Below are 17656 nucleotides of genomic sequence, written 5' to 3'. Positions count from 1 at the left end.
TGAGTATGGTTGTACTGAAATTCATAGCAAATCTTGCGGATAACAAAAATTATTTAACAATTTACATGCATAAAACCACATGCTCAGAAACAACCGAGGCTCCAACCTAATCTAGCAGTTTATATAAACGACATATAACTAGTAATTGCTTAGTCAACTTCGAATCTCCAACATGGCATAAATATTAAATCATCAAAGTTAACATATGTCAATACAACAAATAAACTAATTGAATTAATCTGACAACAAGTACTAGAACAAGTAAGACTCCTAATTACTACTGCGTTATAAGAATAAATTCAGTTTAACAACTTTACTAAGAAGATAGCAAAATTTCCGAGGAAATAAAGAATTGGAGACCAGCAGACTCGCTCAAAATCATAACCTTGAGAAAATTTGGGAAAACAACGGGGTCAGATATACTGAGATGAGTTTATACAACTATTTATATTTAGGCTTAATGCTTTAAAAAAATCCTGACCTTTCATTCCCTTTTCAATCCTACTCTGACGTTGAAAAATTGTCAATTTTACCCCAGTTTGAATTTTTTCATTTCAATGGTACCTTGAAGCACAAAATTGACCTTTATTTATTTGATAAAAGTTTAATAATTTTTTTAAAATGGTCAATTTAATATAAAAAGTTAATCAAATGTAAAAAGAGTCAATTTAGAGAATTTTTACCAAATAAAAAAAGATCAAATTTATGCTTTAGGGTACAATTGAAATGAAAAAATGCAAAATAGAGTAAAATTGACAGATTTGCAACGTCAGGGTAGGATTGAAAAGGGGATTAAAGGTCATGGTTTTTTAAGACATTAAGCCTTATATTTATTAAGTGAAAACCTTTTAAAAATCGTAAAACATTTGTAAAGCATTTTATTATTATGGATAAGCATTGAAACCCTAAACCACAAATATCTAAATGCAGTTGTCGTGCCGGTGAGACGTATCTCTATAATCGATCTCCGACTGTTATTCAAATAAAACACGTGAGTCCCAGGAGACGTATCTTCAACTGGCGCCTTCACCAGATGAGACGAATCTCCATACCTCAAATACCATATGATCATATACCGTTACGCACGCAGTTTCGATGATGCCCATCGAGTAGCCTGTTCCAATTCGGATCCATAATTTCGAAAACAGTTCGAATATACAATTTACTTAATAAAGCGGTAAATAGCGATATAAACTTACCGCTTGCTAATCCACGTGATAACCTGGCAAGCAACAAAACCTGATTCGCCTCAAAGCACGAACGGTCGACGAGTCTAGACAAGGTATAAATGATAATTAAAAGAAACCCTAACTCTAAAGAGTAAGATATCACATAAAACTAGCACAAACGACAAGTTAATGTAAAGCCAGACAGAGTAATCAAAAGACTCATATAATAATAAAGGCATAAACAAGTGAAGTCTATCGAGTTCCCGCTTTAAAATCCGTTTCAAAAAATATTATTTAATAATCATTAAATAATAAATCGAATAAATCTCCAAATAGTGGATTAGCTTAGTTGCCGATAACTACCAAGCTAACCTCACATGTCAGGCGATTCAAGTCTAACCCGACTCAAACATTTATCAAAAATATAAATCATAGTTTGTAAATCTCAAAATAACAATTTTGATAAAATAATAAGTATTACTTAAAACGGAACTCAATAGCTTTAGGTATAAGTAACCCAATATGCAATCAAATACTTAACTAACATAAATTAAGAAAACAATTTATTAACTAAATTTATAATTTAGTCAATTTGTCATATCAAACCAAAATCTCAAAACGATAATTACCCAAGTAATTATCCCAACCAAAAATTATAAATAATTGCCAATGTTTTACAAAACAATAATTATTCATGTAATTACTCGATTAAGAGATTATAATACAATTAACGTTCTCAAATATTATTATCAAGTGTTTCAAAGAAAATCCAATAACTTATTTCATATTTGATTAACGTTAATAATTGGTAGTTTAGGAATCAAAACAATAACCAATCAACTAAACACAAATTAATATCAAAACCCAAGCATTATAGTAATTGAATTAAGAAATTCTAAAAGTCATAGCATAATCTTATGCTAAACAGTAACCAACTCAACACAACAAGCTTTCATGTAAGTCAATGAACTCTAATACTTAACAGTAATGATATCAACCAACAATGGCAGTCACAACACATAATTCGAAACAGTGAATCCTAGACAAACAACGCATAACAACCATAACCGAAGCAATATACATAACGTCTGAGAACAAAAGATCAGTTATGTAACCCACGATAGTAACAAGAAACAGGAAAACGGCAGCCAACAACAATGACATAAGTTCAGCGTAGAAATCGATAGATTCGACGTACCGTTTGAAGATAGTAACGCTAGATGATTTCAGAGATGATACGTTTCAGATATGACGTGATAACAAGCCTAAACACATTAGGAACCAAACCCAAAAGCAATTCAGAATTCAGCAAAGAAGAACGAGTGTTTATCTCATGCAACTGTTGCGCCACGTCATTTTTACATCAAGCCAATGAGCATTTGCGATAGGGAATCTTTTAATTATTACTTATTCTTTTTATCATTCAATTTTCCACATGGCTAACGCACAATTGGTTTGTTGCACGAATGATATGGCGCAACGGTTGTGTGCAATAATTTTTCAAGAAGAACATACAACAGCGATAGATCGAAACGACGATTAAACTAAAGATTTTACGTACCGAAATCAATTCTAATGCCTAAATATTAGTGAGAATGAGGTTGACCGATGTCACGAAGAAACCCAACTCAGATTGAAGCAAAAACAAACGAGATACTAATTAAAAACGATACTGACGATATCGAAAGGAATAAGGAAAACCAACGAGAGCTTACCAAATCCACAAGAAGCGAATGGAAGGAATGAATGTTACGATGTTTCACGTGCTGTGTGCGGACGCACACATCATAAATTGATGTCTGCGGGCGCACACCTGATGTGTGCGGGCGCACGCATCAGAACCGAGCCAAAGAAAGGTCCAAGGTAGATAGTTTAACGTTTAAATCGAACCCGTAAACAAACCAAACCATTAAAGAAACCAAAGACGAATCAAACAACGAGAAAACGAGTCCGCAACCAACTTGAAACATGACCGTAAAACTACGGGACATTACATTTCCTAACGGCATCTTTAAATCTTCCATATTCAGAATAATCCTCACTCGAATAATGTAGGTCCCTTGCGGGAAACAGACTCCAGCTCGAAATTTTAAACGGCTGAATATATGAGTATGATTCGAACTCGCGACCTCATTTAAGTTAAAAAAGCGCGTTACCAACTCACATGCGTCTTGGGGTTTTGTTTTTATAATTTTAACGATATGAATCTCATCGAGTTAAAATTTAAATATGTAAATATTATTTATATTTTTTTCAAAGATAAAGTATATTAAAATAAATATTTGGGGACATGTTATAGAAAGTATTTATTTTATTTTTATGATTCTAATATTATACTTTATTTTATTTTTACCTAATATAAAAGTTATTATTAAAAGAGTATTAATATTAGCGATCATCAATATTTTTAAATAATCTATTATTAACAATAAAAGAGATTTTTATTTTATTAGTCTGCATATTATAGCTTTTTTCACATTTTTTATATATATTTTTTAATAAATCTATTATTTAATAAATTATTAATTTGATTCCGCGTAAATATGCGGAAATTACGTCTAGTCCTACAATAATTGAAAGGCTTATCCCCTTAAAAAACCCTCACCTTTTATCCTCAATTCGTTTGCACCCTCACGTTGCAAAACCACCAAATATACTCAAATTACGACCTTTCACTTTCAATTGTACCCTCAAACATTAAATTGATCTCATTTCACTTGAAAAAATAGGTTTATTTTTATTTTAAATAAAATATTAAGTCCTATTTTAAAATATATGCTAAAATTTAAAGTATTGATTTGAACATTTTTCAAGTGAAAAGAGGTCAATTTAATGCTTGAGGGTACAATTGAAAGTGAAAGGTCATATTTTGGGTATATTTGGTGGTTTTACAACGTGAGGGTTGAAAAGATAAAAAAAGACTTCTCATAACTTCTTATTTTTTTTAAACTATTTATTTTAGTTTTAGTATTTTTAATTAATGAGTTTTTAGTTTATCTAAATCTGTCTTTTCACGAGTTTTCACTTTTTCTTAAACTATTTATTCTAATTTTATATTTTAATAAATGTATAATTTATATAAACTTCATCATCTATATAGACTACTACTTATTCATTTTATATAATTTATCATTTTTTTTTAATTTTATACACTTTATTTGTTTCTTATCACGCGGATTTACTTTAAAATGCCAAATTTAAAAAGAAAGAGATATGTTGCAACGTTTTAAACGATATTTTTGAGTTACAAATGCGAAAGGCACGATTTAATGTGTAAATAAATATTTTAAGTAAAATAGCGACATATTAATGACGTATTTACCTTATATGTCACATAAGTTTCGAATATCCGAAAAACAAAAGTGTTATGAAATGTCAAATTTAAAAAGAATGAAATATGTGATATAACATTTTAAAGAATGTATTATTTTAAATGATATATTTAAATTTCTATAAACGTGAAATGCCAGAATTTAATATGTAAATTTTTTTTTTAAATATAAAGCATAGTTAAAAATGAAAGTGAAAAACAAGAGCCATCAAATCAAAGGAAGTTGCTTAGCTTCCTCTTGATTTGTCCAATTTAGTAGAAGCTAATAACAAACTTGTTCTAAAGGAAAAAGACTACCAATACAGAATTTGGTCAACGGACAGAAAAGAAAGGTCAGTATGGTCAATTTACAATTAAACAATGAACAAAGATTTAACACGCTTCCTAAACTTGTGATACAAGATCATTGAATTTAATTTTTACTTTTTTGATAATTAACGTCAAAATTATTCATTTTTAGTCAAATTACCCCAAATTTTATATTTATATTGCAAAAGATAGGTTTAGGATAATTTGATCACAAAAATTAGAAAATTTTCTAATTTTTTTCGCATCTCTCACTTTTCGATTTTATTTCACGCGTTTTAAAAATATAATTATGGAATAATCTAACTAAAAATGAAAATTTTTGAAATTAATTATTCAATAAAATAAAAATTAAATTTAATGAATTAATATTACAAATTTAGGAAGTATATTGACCCTTTTTCATTAAACAATATCTACAAACAACATCATTCATCACCATTCACCCACCACCCTTTCTTTCTCTAATTGTTTTAGTTAAAATAATCATTTTTCTGTTTGAAGAGAACAACTGTTTTTTGGTTCCCTAATTTTGAAGTTTTCAAACTCTTGTACCTTTTATGAACATAATAATAATTTATAATTCTATTGACATGCTGTTTGTATATAAATTCCTTTTTGTTTTTCAAATTTGTTCGATTATTTGATTAAATAAATTTGGAATGGTCTATTCTTACAACTGATTGTAATAATGAATTTTATATTTGAAATGTCTAATTAAGAAGCTATCGAGCTTAAAAATGATAATAAAATAGCTGAGTTTAACTGATTTTAACTCCATGCTCATAGTTATATATGAAAGTTAAATGAAGTTATGTTTGATCCAAAATTTTAAAATCATATACTAGTTTTTTTCTTGACAAAACTCACATTTGAATCCATGTACTATGATATTATTTTGAATTGGATCTCCTCATTTTTATTTATCAAAATCGAGACCAATCATTTTTATTTTTACAAACATTTGGTCATTTTGTCTCAGAAATAACATGAGTGTACTCCACGTGCCATTGGTGTGATGAGATAAATCTTCTATTCATCTTTTTATTTATTTTTTAAAATTTGATCTATGCATGTTTTTTAAAACAAGTCATCCAATTTTTTTTTCTGCTTGACTTCCACCATTAATATTTTTTGTGACAAAAAATGTCTATAAAATTTAAAAGGCAAACCTCATTTTATAGAAATTGTAATGAAAAAATCCAATTTAAAAAAGTGTGACAGCGCAACCACATTAATTTTATTTTACGTGCGATATATAAGTCGTTTTATCTATCGTCTATACTTGTTTTATGTAATAGATATACATATGCTCTTTAATTCAAACTTTCGGAAAATAAAAAATAAACTTAAACTAATATTCTAAAAGCCATTTCAAAATATTTTTAAAAATTAAAAGAATTTACAAGATACAGAAAATAGAAAATTTTATTTTGAAATTTTTGTCATACAGGATTTGAATCTATTTCGTTATCACATTTTGAAACAGATCCACTTTATATTATATCATATGCAGAAAACTTTAATTTACGCATGGGATTCTGTTTTGAACTGGTATGAAAAGTTAATGTAAAAAGTAAGTTAATACAGTGTTTCTAAATTTGACCATATTACTTTGAAAAACAAAAATTAGACTTACATGGTTGATTAGGAAATGGGTGATAAGAGTCAAAAATTAAAATTTGGCCAAATGTCGTAAAAAGGCCAAACCTTTTATAAAAGTTTCACAAAAATCCTCACCTTTTAATTTTGTCGATTTTGGCCAAAAACAGATTATTTGGTTTCAATTGTGGCCAACTCTTAATTTGATTTCAAGTTTGCCTATGTGGCGTCTACGTGGCATGCACATATATTGAAAGGTCAAGACTTTTGTGAAACCAAATAATCCATTTTTGGCCAAAATCGATAAAATTGAAAGGTCGGGATTTTTGTGAAACCAAATAATCAGTTTTTGGTCAAAATCGACAAAATTGAAAAGTCAGGACTTTTGTGAAACTTTTGTAAAAGGTTTGGCCTTTTTATGACATTTGGCCTTAAAATTTAACAAGATTTAACTGGTTTTAGTTGATCGAATTGACATTATTTTTTAGGAAGAATTGACATTTAATTAGCTTATAGATAATTAATGGAAAAATTAAGCTTTAATTAATTAATTAAGAATACCATGATGTTATATTTGGCCGACCGGATTTAGTAACACATTTAAATATGTTTTTTTAAAAATTTTATAATATGATAATAATATATATTTATCCATATTAAAAATATATTTAAAAGCTATTTAGTTCCATTAAAAAATCTAAAATATAATATCTTGATGTTAATATTATTTGTTCTCTTCCACTTCAATTCCTCACCATACCAAACATCATAATTAATTGTTATAGAAAAAAAAAATAAGAAAAATGTGATTGCACGCACTAGCATCATGATTGAGAAACAGGAATATAATATAGTCTAACCAACTCGATGGCGAGCTATTCATAATTAATTAGCAAAATCGACTTGATCAATATCGAATCGAACTCGAATTTAAAAGTACTCGAATTCATTATCAGGTCAAATTCAAACTTTAAAATACTCGGTTCAATAAACCTATTTAGTTAATTGATATTATTATTTGTAATCATATATCTATATAAAAATACTTTTATTTTTATACAGATATTTAATAAAAAAAATATTTGCTTTTATTTACCACCAAGTTATAATTCAAATGGAATAAGCGTTGGAGATCAAATTGTAAAGGTCGTGAATTCAATTAATCCTACAAGTGTCTTTTTTCAATTATAAAAAAAAACATACTTTTATTGTATACCTTTTAAATATTTATTTAAATAAGTGAATCAAGTTGAGTTGAACTTAATATATAAATATTGAGCAAAGGATAAATTCAACCCCCGTACTTGACACGAACGATGAAAACGGCCCAAGACCGTGAATGTGGATCAAACAAAATAATACATTTGCAGAATCAGTAAAAAACACCCGAAGAGAGTGAGGAATGAAACTCCACACATAATTAAGCCTAATTTAATACTAATTAAATCTAATTTAATACTACTAGACATAATTAAACCTAATTTAATTATAATTAAGCATAATTTAATTAATTTACTACTAATTACACATAATCAAAATTCTAATTAACACTAATTATTCAAATTAATAAATCCCTAACCGCCACCCACAGCCCACCACCGTCTATCGCCATCACCACCGACAGATCATCTCCTCGCCGGAGGAGCAGCTTCTCCCAGCTCAAGAGGAGTAGATATGCTCGTCTGAGACGAGGTGCTCGCCTAAGACAACTAATATGCTCATGAGACGAGGAGCAGCAACTCCTCGCATGAGAAGAGGAGCACCTATGCTCCTACGGTGGTGATGGTGGCTGACGATGTCAGTTGGTGGTGGTGGGTGTCGGTCTCGAGAGGAAAAGAATGAAAAAAGTACAAACCCTTAGATGTTTTTTAAAAATTTATCTGATATATAAATTTTTGAAATTGTAGGATTTTTTTGAAATCTTCAAATACTAATTTGAAGAATTTAAAAATATTAAAAATTATTTTAGTCTTTTTACCATTTTTTTATGGAGAGTGTTTATTAAACGCTGGTGAGAGTGGGTGAGGAGGGGAGGCGGGGTTGTTCTTGACCAATTTTGCATAATTGTGGGTTTTTTAACCCCATTCCACGACCTTATGCTATTTTGGTCTTTCGTACCAAGCACATAGAGTGAAATGATCTTTTGTTCAACAAATATTCTAACGAATTTGAACTTAAATCTCTAAAATAAAACTCTAGTTCGAAACGAGTTTCAAACTTTAGATTTTAAAGCCGAGTCGAACTCGAACCCGAGCATGACAATGATCCAACTCAATTCGAGTCGCTTACATCACAATGACAAATATATTATTTGACTTGTAGCTTACAAATAGAATCCAATCCAAGTAATTCAATTAAAAACAATAAAAAATTTAAAAAATAATTAAAATAAAACAACAATAACACTCTCAACTCATAAGGGCGGCATTTTATTATAGCTGCCCCCCCTTGCCTTCTTTCTAATTAAATTCTAATAAAAAAGCAACACAAAATAGTCCCTTTGGTGCAGTCTCTTTTTTACTTTTTCTTTATTTCTCATCATCATCTTCTTCTTCTTCACAATCTTCAACTTAAATTCTCATAAAAAACATTATCATTCTGTTATTTTCTCTCTAATTTATCAGCTCTATCAGCCCAGATTCTTTTTTCCTTTTCTGATAATACTTACCAATTACACATTTTTTGGAAAAATTTCTATGTAAGTTCAAGTTTCCCTTTTTGTCTCCATTGGTTTAAATTCATTCTCTAATCTAACATTTTTTCAGCTGCTGAAGCTTCCATTTCAATAATTCTTTAACTTTTGCACTACTGGGTCTTTAAATTTCTTTGCTTTTATGTGAGTGTTCTCTGTTCTTTTTGTCTTGTTCATAGTTTTAGTTTACTGATTTATCCGTGTTTGTGACTGTTTTTGGATTGTTTATGTGTGTTATAATTTATGGGTTTATGCTAGAATTAGTGGGTTTTGAGTAAAGTTTCGTTCTTTTGTTTAATTTTGGTCAATTTTAGCATTTTTTTTTCATCTGATGAAATTTTAATTTTTTTAAAGTTGATTACTTTTTGTTAATATTTGATGGTTGATTGCTTAATTGAGGTAAAATTCGGTTGGTACAACATGACCCACATTTTGCTTTATTAGGTTGATGAGTCTTTATGAAATAATTATGAGTTTAGCTTCTTATTTTGTTAATCTTACTGTTTTTTGATTGTTAAACAGGTTTAGTTAGCAATAATGACAAGAGTAAGCCGTAATTTTGGAAATACAATGCATAGAGATGCTGTTCCTGCTGTATCAGCGGATGTAATGTTTGCTTCGAGTCGATTTCCTAATTATAAACTTGGAAATAACAATCAAATTGTGGAGGCAAAGGATGATCCAAAAGTGTTGTCTATGAAAGAGGCTGTGGCTCGTGAGACTGCGATGCTTTTAGAACAGCAGAAACGCTTGTCTGTTCGTGACCTTGCTAGTAAATTTGAGAAGGGTTTGGCTGCTGCTGCTAAGTTATCTGAAGAGGTAAAGTTCGTTGGAGTTTTGTTTTACTCTTGTGGGTGATTGATTTAGTTAGTTAGTTTTACTTGTTTTATTGAATTTGGTTTTTAGCTGTCCTTAGCTGGGATTATCTGGTTGACTGTTAAGTTTATGCTTTTGTCTGTTGTTTTCATTTGATTATAGAAGCCATGTCAAAATATGTGCCAATTGGTAGTTTTGGGTCGAGCTGATGTAATGTGGTATTTTATTTGTGCATTTGTTTAGCAATTAAGTGGCGCATGAATGAACCTTAAAAGTTAATTTGAGTGAACTCTTTCACTTCTCTTATATCTTCACCTCCCTCAAGCTGAGGAGCATGAAATATTAGTCTCTCAGTAGATTAGAGATTTTAAAAAGTAAAGTTTTGAGCTAGTCTCATATTGATTACAGGCTCGACTACGAGATGTAGCATCATTGGAGAAGCATGTTCTTCTGAAGAAGCTTAGAGATGCACTGGAATCCTTAAGAGGGCGTGTGGTGGGAAAAAACAAGGATGATGTGGAGGAAGCTATTGCAATGGTTGGTTGAATGATTGCTCTTTTCTTTTACAGCTTATACAATTATCAGATTAATTTTGTTTATGATGGAATCTCAAATGCATTTTAGAAAACTGAGAACAGGGTATAATATTTTAGACAGCCAACAGTAACTAAACTACTACTAGTTCAACTTTGCATGTTTGAATGCTATGGAATCAAATTGTGATAATTTCTCAGGTGGAAGCTTTAGCAGTTCAGTTGACTGAAAGGGAGGGAGAGTTAATTCAAGAAAAATCAGAAGTAAAGAAGTTGGCTAATTTTCTTAAGCAGGTAATGTAATCTTCAATTTATCTGGGGGTGTATTCTTTTTCCTGATTTGAAATTTTTTTGCTGAATATTTTTTACTCTAGTAAATCTGTACGACTTCTTGATCAGTTGTAATTGGAATCAATGATTGTTTCTTAAGGCAATTTGACCTAACACGACCCTGCTAAATTATCAACGGGCGAGAAGCCGGAAGCATTAACTTTTTTTGTGCATTTATTAGAATTGGCTCTTCTTCTGAGTGTGTTTATGTTGGTTTGAAATTTATCAGTTGAAAGGAAAAAAAGCCCCGAAAATTAGTAATATGTTTTCAGGTTTTACAATGATAAACATGGAAATTAGTTAATTCAAGTTATGTTCTAATTTGAAATTAGAAGGCAAGGAAAGGATTATTGTGCACATATTCTGATATCTTCTGTAAGTTATTTCATTAAATTTATTGATGTAAATATGATATATTACTCTGTGGACTTCTCATTAAATCATGATCTATTTCCTTGTATTTTGTCATTCTCATAAATCCATTCCCGCCCAGCCGCCCTCATTTAAAATCCTATTTTTTGTCTTCTTGACAAGTAAAGAACAGCTTCTTAATTTTTTACTGAATGATTTTATCCATTTGTAGGCTTCAGAAGATGCCAAGAGACTTGTTGATGAGGAGAGAGCCTTTGCTCGTGCTGAAATTGATAGTGCCAGAGCAGCAGTTCAGAGAGTGGAAGAAGCCCTTCAAGAACACGAACGAACGTCTCGGGCTTCAGGAAAGCAGGTATAGAATATTGTCATGTTTTCGAGGAGTTCTGATTGTTAGTGACTTGGTTCTCAGTTGTTCCACTTCCACCATCCTAGAATTTTATCGCTCCAAAACAGTAGCAATAACATGACTTCTGCTTCGATAGGGCAATGTGCAGATATTTCATAACATCACAACACCAGCTGTTCCAGTGTTATGTTTATTACTAACTTGGAAATGTTTTGAATTGCAACTGTCAACACATATGCAATGCACATTCCGTTTTGTTCTCTTTTGGTGTCTTGTGTTTGAAATGTGTTTAAGCTAGTACTCTTTGCATCTTTTTGCAGGATGCTTATCTCTAGTTTTAGTTTTAACAATGTATCTTGCATTGGATATTAGGACCTGGAAGAATTAATGAAGGAGGTTCAAGAGGCTAGAAGGATCAAAATGCTGCATCAGCCAAGCAAGGTGCATATATGAGCTTTGGTTCTATAGCTGTTTCCTGCATAAACATAAAACTTTGTAAATAATTTTGTTTCAATTTAACAATTTATCCAATTATTTGAACTTTCTAGTAAAATAGTTGACTCGTGCTCCATTGGGGAAGGTAACCCTAGGTTCTAGGTTTACTCAAGCTTCTGGTTATATGCCTTTAGACTTTAGTAGTCAAATGCTAGGCTCCATTTGTTAGGCTTGCACCATGGCATTTTAAGGACTCTTTTTAATTTTATTCTTTCCATTTGTTTTCCTTGTATCTCAAGTTAATGTAGTTCTTAGACACGGCAAACATTCTGTTAGAAACATTATCATTGCCTACTAAATAAAAAACTTAGACAAATATTATGCGCGCTGCAATAAATGTGTACTTCACATCTCTTATGCCACGTGCAAACTCTACATATGTTTGGTGAAGATTCTTTCACTCTTGCAACTGTGTTCTTACATGTTTTTTAGGGTTTGATATGTTATCCTCTTTTTGTCTGTCATTGCATTTCCAATCATTTTTCTTAAAATTTTTACATGGTTTGACAGCTTCATTTAGTTACTCATTTTTGCAGCATATGACACTTTCTACAGCTTTTTATATGGTAGATCAGTCTCTTATGGTTTAAAAACTCTTCATTTTGTAGAAAGTTGTCATGGTTTTTATTATGCCTGGAATTTTCTTATGGTCTTAGTCCTTGGTTTGAGATATTAAATTTACTAATTCTTAGAGATTATTGACTGTTTACTAGTTTCCGAACCCTTCAATTGATAGATTCTGAATTTCAATATTAACTTGTTCCCAACATTTTTTGTCATCATGACGAGGTGTGAATATAATTTGTAGGTTATGGATATGGAACTTGAGCTAAATGCATTGAGGATTCAACTTTATGAGAAGTCTAAACGTTCTCTTCTACTTCAGAAAGAGGTTTGGTTTTTTTGCTTCATCCTTTCTTCCTTCTTGTGTTAGATATTGCCTTGTTTTGTAAGATTGACACATCCACTATAAAGTCCTTAAATTCCCCTATTGTACTGGTAATGAAGTAATTGGCCTAGGTTTTTCATCTTTCCATAGTTCCTAGGGTTGGATTTCGTGGTTAGAAAGCTAGCTTAAGCACAAAAATGGTGCAAGAAAAAAAAGTTTTTTGTGGATATGATGGTTAGTTTCGTCCGCTGGACGATGGCCTTCACAATTGAGAACTTATTCACTCTCTCTCTCTCTCTCAAAATCTTTGACATACTTCTGATTTTTTTATAGTAATGCTTTGTTTTTATTTGTGCGAGTAGTATCATGCAAATATGCTAGGAAAGTGGCTTATGTTTCCGGTTCTTTAACTTTATACACTTCTCCAGCTGGCAAGGAGCAAGAGAGGCGAAGAGAACATCTCCCAGCTGTACGAGTTAGAGGGCTCTGAAGCCTTAGGCTCATATTTGCAGATTTGTCCTTGCTCTGACCATGTTCCTGAATTTTCTAAATGTTCAATTCAGTGGTATCGTGTGTCATCTGAAGGTGGAAAAAGGGAACTTATATCAGGTAATAATATACTTGCAAATTTGCAATTACTTTGCTCTATGATTTAGAAATCAGAGTAGGGCTCATTGGATGCTTCATGGATATTATTATGCTTTTTGAAACTACCGATGCCATATTACTAGTACTTGAAATGCTCAGATTATGCTTAAATTGTTATTTGATTTTTACTATTACTCATATAAACCACAGATGTTAGAGCAGAAGTTCCTGGAAAAGATTGTTCAGAAATCCGTAACTTAATTTGGTCTAATAAGATGATGATTGCTATAAAACTGTGATTGGTTGCTTGTGATGAAATATTGTAGGTTTGAAATGTGAGATTCAGCTAATTTCTGACATTTAATTTGCAGGGGCTACAAAATCAGTGTATGCTCCAGAACCTTTTGATGTTGGGCGCATCTTGCAAGTTGAAATCTGCTCTGATGGCCAACAAATCACGTTAACTACATCTGGTGCAATTGATCCTGGTCTGTTGTTGATTTGCTTTTCTAATCTAATTCTTTCAGATATGATTTAATTTTGAGCTATGCTGTCTTATTATTCTGATTGATCTGGGAAAAAGAAGAAAAGCTGATGTGATTTTGTTACAGCTGCTGGTTTGGGGAGCTATGTGGAGACACTTGTGCGGAAACATGATGTTGAATTTAATGTAAGTCTATTTGTACTATCTACAATTTTTCATTAATTGAGCCTCGGATTATTGGAAGTTCCTTATAGCGTGTAGGCATCAAATGTGGTTATCCTATTTAGGGGTTATAGGAGAGGATTGGTTATTTAGTCAAACATGTCGCAAAAGATTGGTTATTGTCAAACATGTCGCAAAAGATTGGTTATTGTCCTCTCTTGATATATCTTTTGGACTTTACATTCACGTTATCTTTTTGATCATTTTATAGGTAGTTGTTACCCAGATGAACGGTGCAGATCAGCAATCAGAATCTATTCATGTGCTTCATGTTGGAAAGATGAGGATGAAGCTTCATAAAGGAAAAACGACATTGGCAAAAGAATACTACTCGGCTTCAATGCAGGTAAGATTATTTAATCCTCATTGCAGAGCATATTTTAATGTTGAAAATTCTCAGTCCAGGTTTAGAGTTGTTTATTCACTCTCATTCTCTGTCACACTTAAGGGGTATGCAAAACTGATACCAAAAAACAGAAAATCTTTTCGAACCAAATGCTCACCACTAGTCGCACGTACACACATACACACACGAGCACTCGCACGTGCAATGAAATTTTTAACACTTTCATGTGGCTCTAGCTATGTGGAGTTAGAGGAGGTGGAAATGCTGCACCACAAGCTATTTATTGGCAAGTGAAACAAGGGCTTTCATTTGTATTAGCATTTGAATCAGAGAGGGAAAGGAATGCTGCCATTATGCTTGCAAGGAGATTTGCCTTTGATTGCAATGTAAGTACATCTCAAGAATGTGATTGTTTGTTTCCGTAAAATCCATCTCAAGGTCTCTACTATGACGTTCTTTATTTATGTGGTTCTTATAGATCATTTGGAATTCATCAAGTCCCTGTATTTGTATTTTTCAATCCAAGTCCTTATCTTAACAAAAATGAAAAAGTTACAATCGCACGTGGTTAACTAGTTAACGTTCATGATTGACACATCCGCGCAAAAGAATAATTTACACATCAAAAATCAAGTTAAAGCATAATCTCTCAATTGAATTATGCTGTGACTTGGTCTTTAAGGATTCGTATATTTTTTGTTGTTGATTTATAAATTATGGACGTTAACTTACGATGCGTGATTGTAGTTTTTTTTCATTTGGCCTAATTTCTGTTAAGCCAAGGACTTCTTACAGAGACTTGATCAAGGACCAAATAAACAAAAAACGTATAATACAAGAACCTTAAAATGTGTTCTGCCGTTTATTTTCCCACTCATCAAAAAGTCACTTATATCAGCAACTTCTTGAACTGGCAGATAATGCTTGCTGGGCCAGACGATCGATCTCCCTTGGGAACATAATCGACTGATCTTTGATATTATGTTTCACTAATTGTAATTAAAAATAGCAAGTTTGATATGTATTTATAGGTTTGTAACAGTAGTAGGATCTGGCATGTCGTATTGCGGTATGAGCTCTCACCATTCTTTTTTTCGATTTTGTTTCTTCTTTTTGTGTCGACAGCAAGGCGTATTTTTTGTTAGCCTTTTTGTGTACCAGAGTGTAAAATTGGTGATTGAATATATGTGATATCTATTGAAACATTATAACTTGTTTTGCTTGATTTATTATGTAATGGTTGATTATTGCTACATATTTTGGTAGTTGTAATGTATTTGACTATAACTATTGGCTGCTTAATACTTGGTAAATGGAAACTTGTTCTTAGATGTAAGATCACAATTAATAGTTAAATTGTTTTCGTAAGGGATAAGTTTATTAATTAATTTGCCAATAGACCTAATTATAAAATAAATTCAAATTTTTGAAGGTTGTTGCAATTTTAACCAAAACTACTAATTTTTATTATAACCCGATCGATTTTAATATTTCGTGCAATTCTAATCAATTTTTTTCTTGTCAATTTAATTGTTTCAATTTTGAGTTGAATTTATAAATTAACTATGTAATTAGCAAAACCCGATTTTCAGAATTTTAAAATTTAATTTTTAATATTAAAAAAAAAAACAAAAAATAATGCTAAAATCTAATTCTAAATTTTATGACTTTCATTGTAATTTCTTAACAAACAAATTTAAATAAGTGATTTCAATATTAAATTGTTGGCTTAATTCCTTAAAAAGACCCCACCTTGCATTTTTTTTCGTTTATACCCTGACCTTGTAAAAACACCATTTGTACCCAATTTTGAGTTTTTATGTTCCATCTCTACCCAAAAGCATTAAATTGTACTCTTTTCATTTGAAAAAGAGTGTAAAACAATCCTTCATTTTTAACTTATATACTAATTAGATATTAAAGTTATTAATAGTACAAAAAATTAAAAATAATAATAATTTTTTTTAATTTTTTTTAAAAATAATTCCGAATTTTTTGTTTATTTTTGTTTATTTTTTTAGTTTTTTTAAAAAATATTTCTAACAAAAAAATTAAAAATAATAATAATTTTTTTAATTTTATTATTATTTTATATAATTAAAAAAATTAATTAATTATTTGGATATATTTGATCATTTTTTAAGTTTAAGGATTTATTTGTATTTTTAAAAATATAAAAAAGTATGTTTTAACTCTTTTCTAAATGAAAAGAGTATAATTTAATACTTTTGGGTAGGGATGAAACATAAAAACCCAAAATTGGGTACAAATGGTGTTTTTACAAGGTCAGGGTATAAACGAAAAAAAAATGCAAGGTGGGTTTTTTTTAAGAAATTAAGCCTAAATTGTTTATAAATTGATCTAATAAAATATTCTCAAGAATACTACCTCAAAGTTTTTTTTTAAATATTACAATCTGTACTTTTTTTTTTTGCAAAAATGACTTTTGTTATTTTCAAAAATATTTTTTTTAATCTCAGAAATACGATTTTGGTTACCCAGCGGTATACTAACACCGTTGGTTAACCAACAAACAAAACTATTACAAATTCAAACCTCCATTTTTATTAAACTAGTTGAAAATTCTAATACAAACCCCTCCGCCTTCATCACCGCAAGAGCAACCGACAAATAAAACCTAAATCGTCTTTTTTAAAATCTAAAATTATTGATTAACCATTAGTTAATCATTTGTTAACCAACAATGTATTAAAAACAAAGGTCATTGGTGTACCTTTAGTACATCATTCGTTAAATAGCAACAAAAATAAAAATCAACAACAATTAAATAACAATTTTATTAATAATATATTCAAAATAACATTTATTACAAGTTACCAAACGGTTTACCTAATGTTAACCATTGGTTACCCAACACCCAAAAATATCACTTAATTTTCACAAGCATTTCTTCAAACACTTAGAGTGCAACATACTGCGCAACACAAAAAAATCGAACCAGAAACATAAAATTCAGCAATTGTGTTTACTAACAGGTTACCTAACGGTTTACCCAATGTTAACCATTAGTTACCCAACACCTAAAAAATATTACAGATACATATAAGCATTTTTCAAACACCAAATAGTGCAGTGGTGCTGCTGTTGATGGTGAATGAAGGTGGCGGGAAGAAC

The 17656-nt window shown here is 30.6% G+C and overlaps 1 protein-coding gene across 1 annotated transcript; it reads left to right on the top strand.

Moving 5' to 3' along the window:
* The first annotated feature begins 8876 nt into the window (after positions 1–8876).
* LOC126688233 (stomatal closure-related actin-binding protein 1) lies at positions 8877–15733 on the top strand. Its single transcript, XM_050382862.2, has 13 exons — positions 8877–9106; positions 9623–9919; positions 10325–10453; positions 10651–10743; positions 11363–11503; positions 11870–11938; positions 12801–12884; positions 13310–13490; positions 13841–13957; positions 14081–14139; positions 14387–14521; positions 14758–14907; positions 15439–15733. Exons 2-13 carry the CDS (start codon positions 9638–9640, stop codon positions 15481–15483), a joined length of 1485 nt encoding a protein of 494 aa, XP_050238819.1. The 5' UTR covers positions 8877–9106; positions 9623–9637; the 3' UTR covers positions 15484–15733.
* Positions 15734–17656: the final 1923 nt, after the last annotated feature.

Source organism: Mercurialis annua, linkage group LG6, assembly GCF_937616625.2.
Source record: "Mercurialis annua linkage group LG6, ddMerAnnu1.2, whole genome shotgun sequence".
NCBI classification, from domain to species: Eukaryota; Viridiplantae; Streptophyta; class Magnoliopsida; order Malpighiales; family Euphorbiaceae; genus Mercurialis; species Mercurialis annua.
This window is presented reverse-complemented; position numbering and strand designations above follow the sequence as displayed.

What these genes read in the sequence shown, in the direction of transcription:
- LOC126688233 (XM_050382862.2), top strand. Translation starts at nt 9,638, where the DNA reads ATGACAAGAGTAAGCCGTAATTTTGGAAATACAATGCATAGAGATGCT. An exon ending in CTGCTAAGTTATCTGAAGAG is followed by an intron (nt 9,920 to 10,324) that starts GTAAAGTTCGTT and finishes TATTGATTACAG; the next exon opens with GCTCGACTACGAGATGTAGC. An exon ending in GATTTGCCTTTGATTGCAAT is followed by an intron (nt 14,908 to 15,438) that starts GTAAGTACATCT and finishes TTGAACTGGCAG; the next exon opens with ATAATGCTTGCTGGGCCAGA.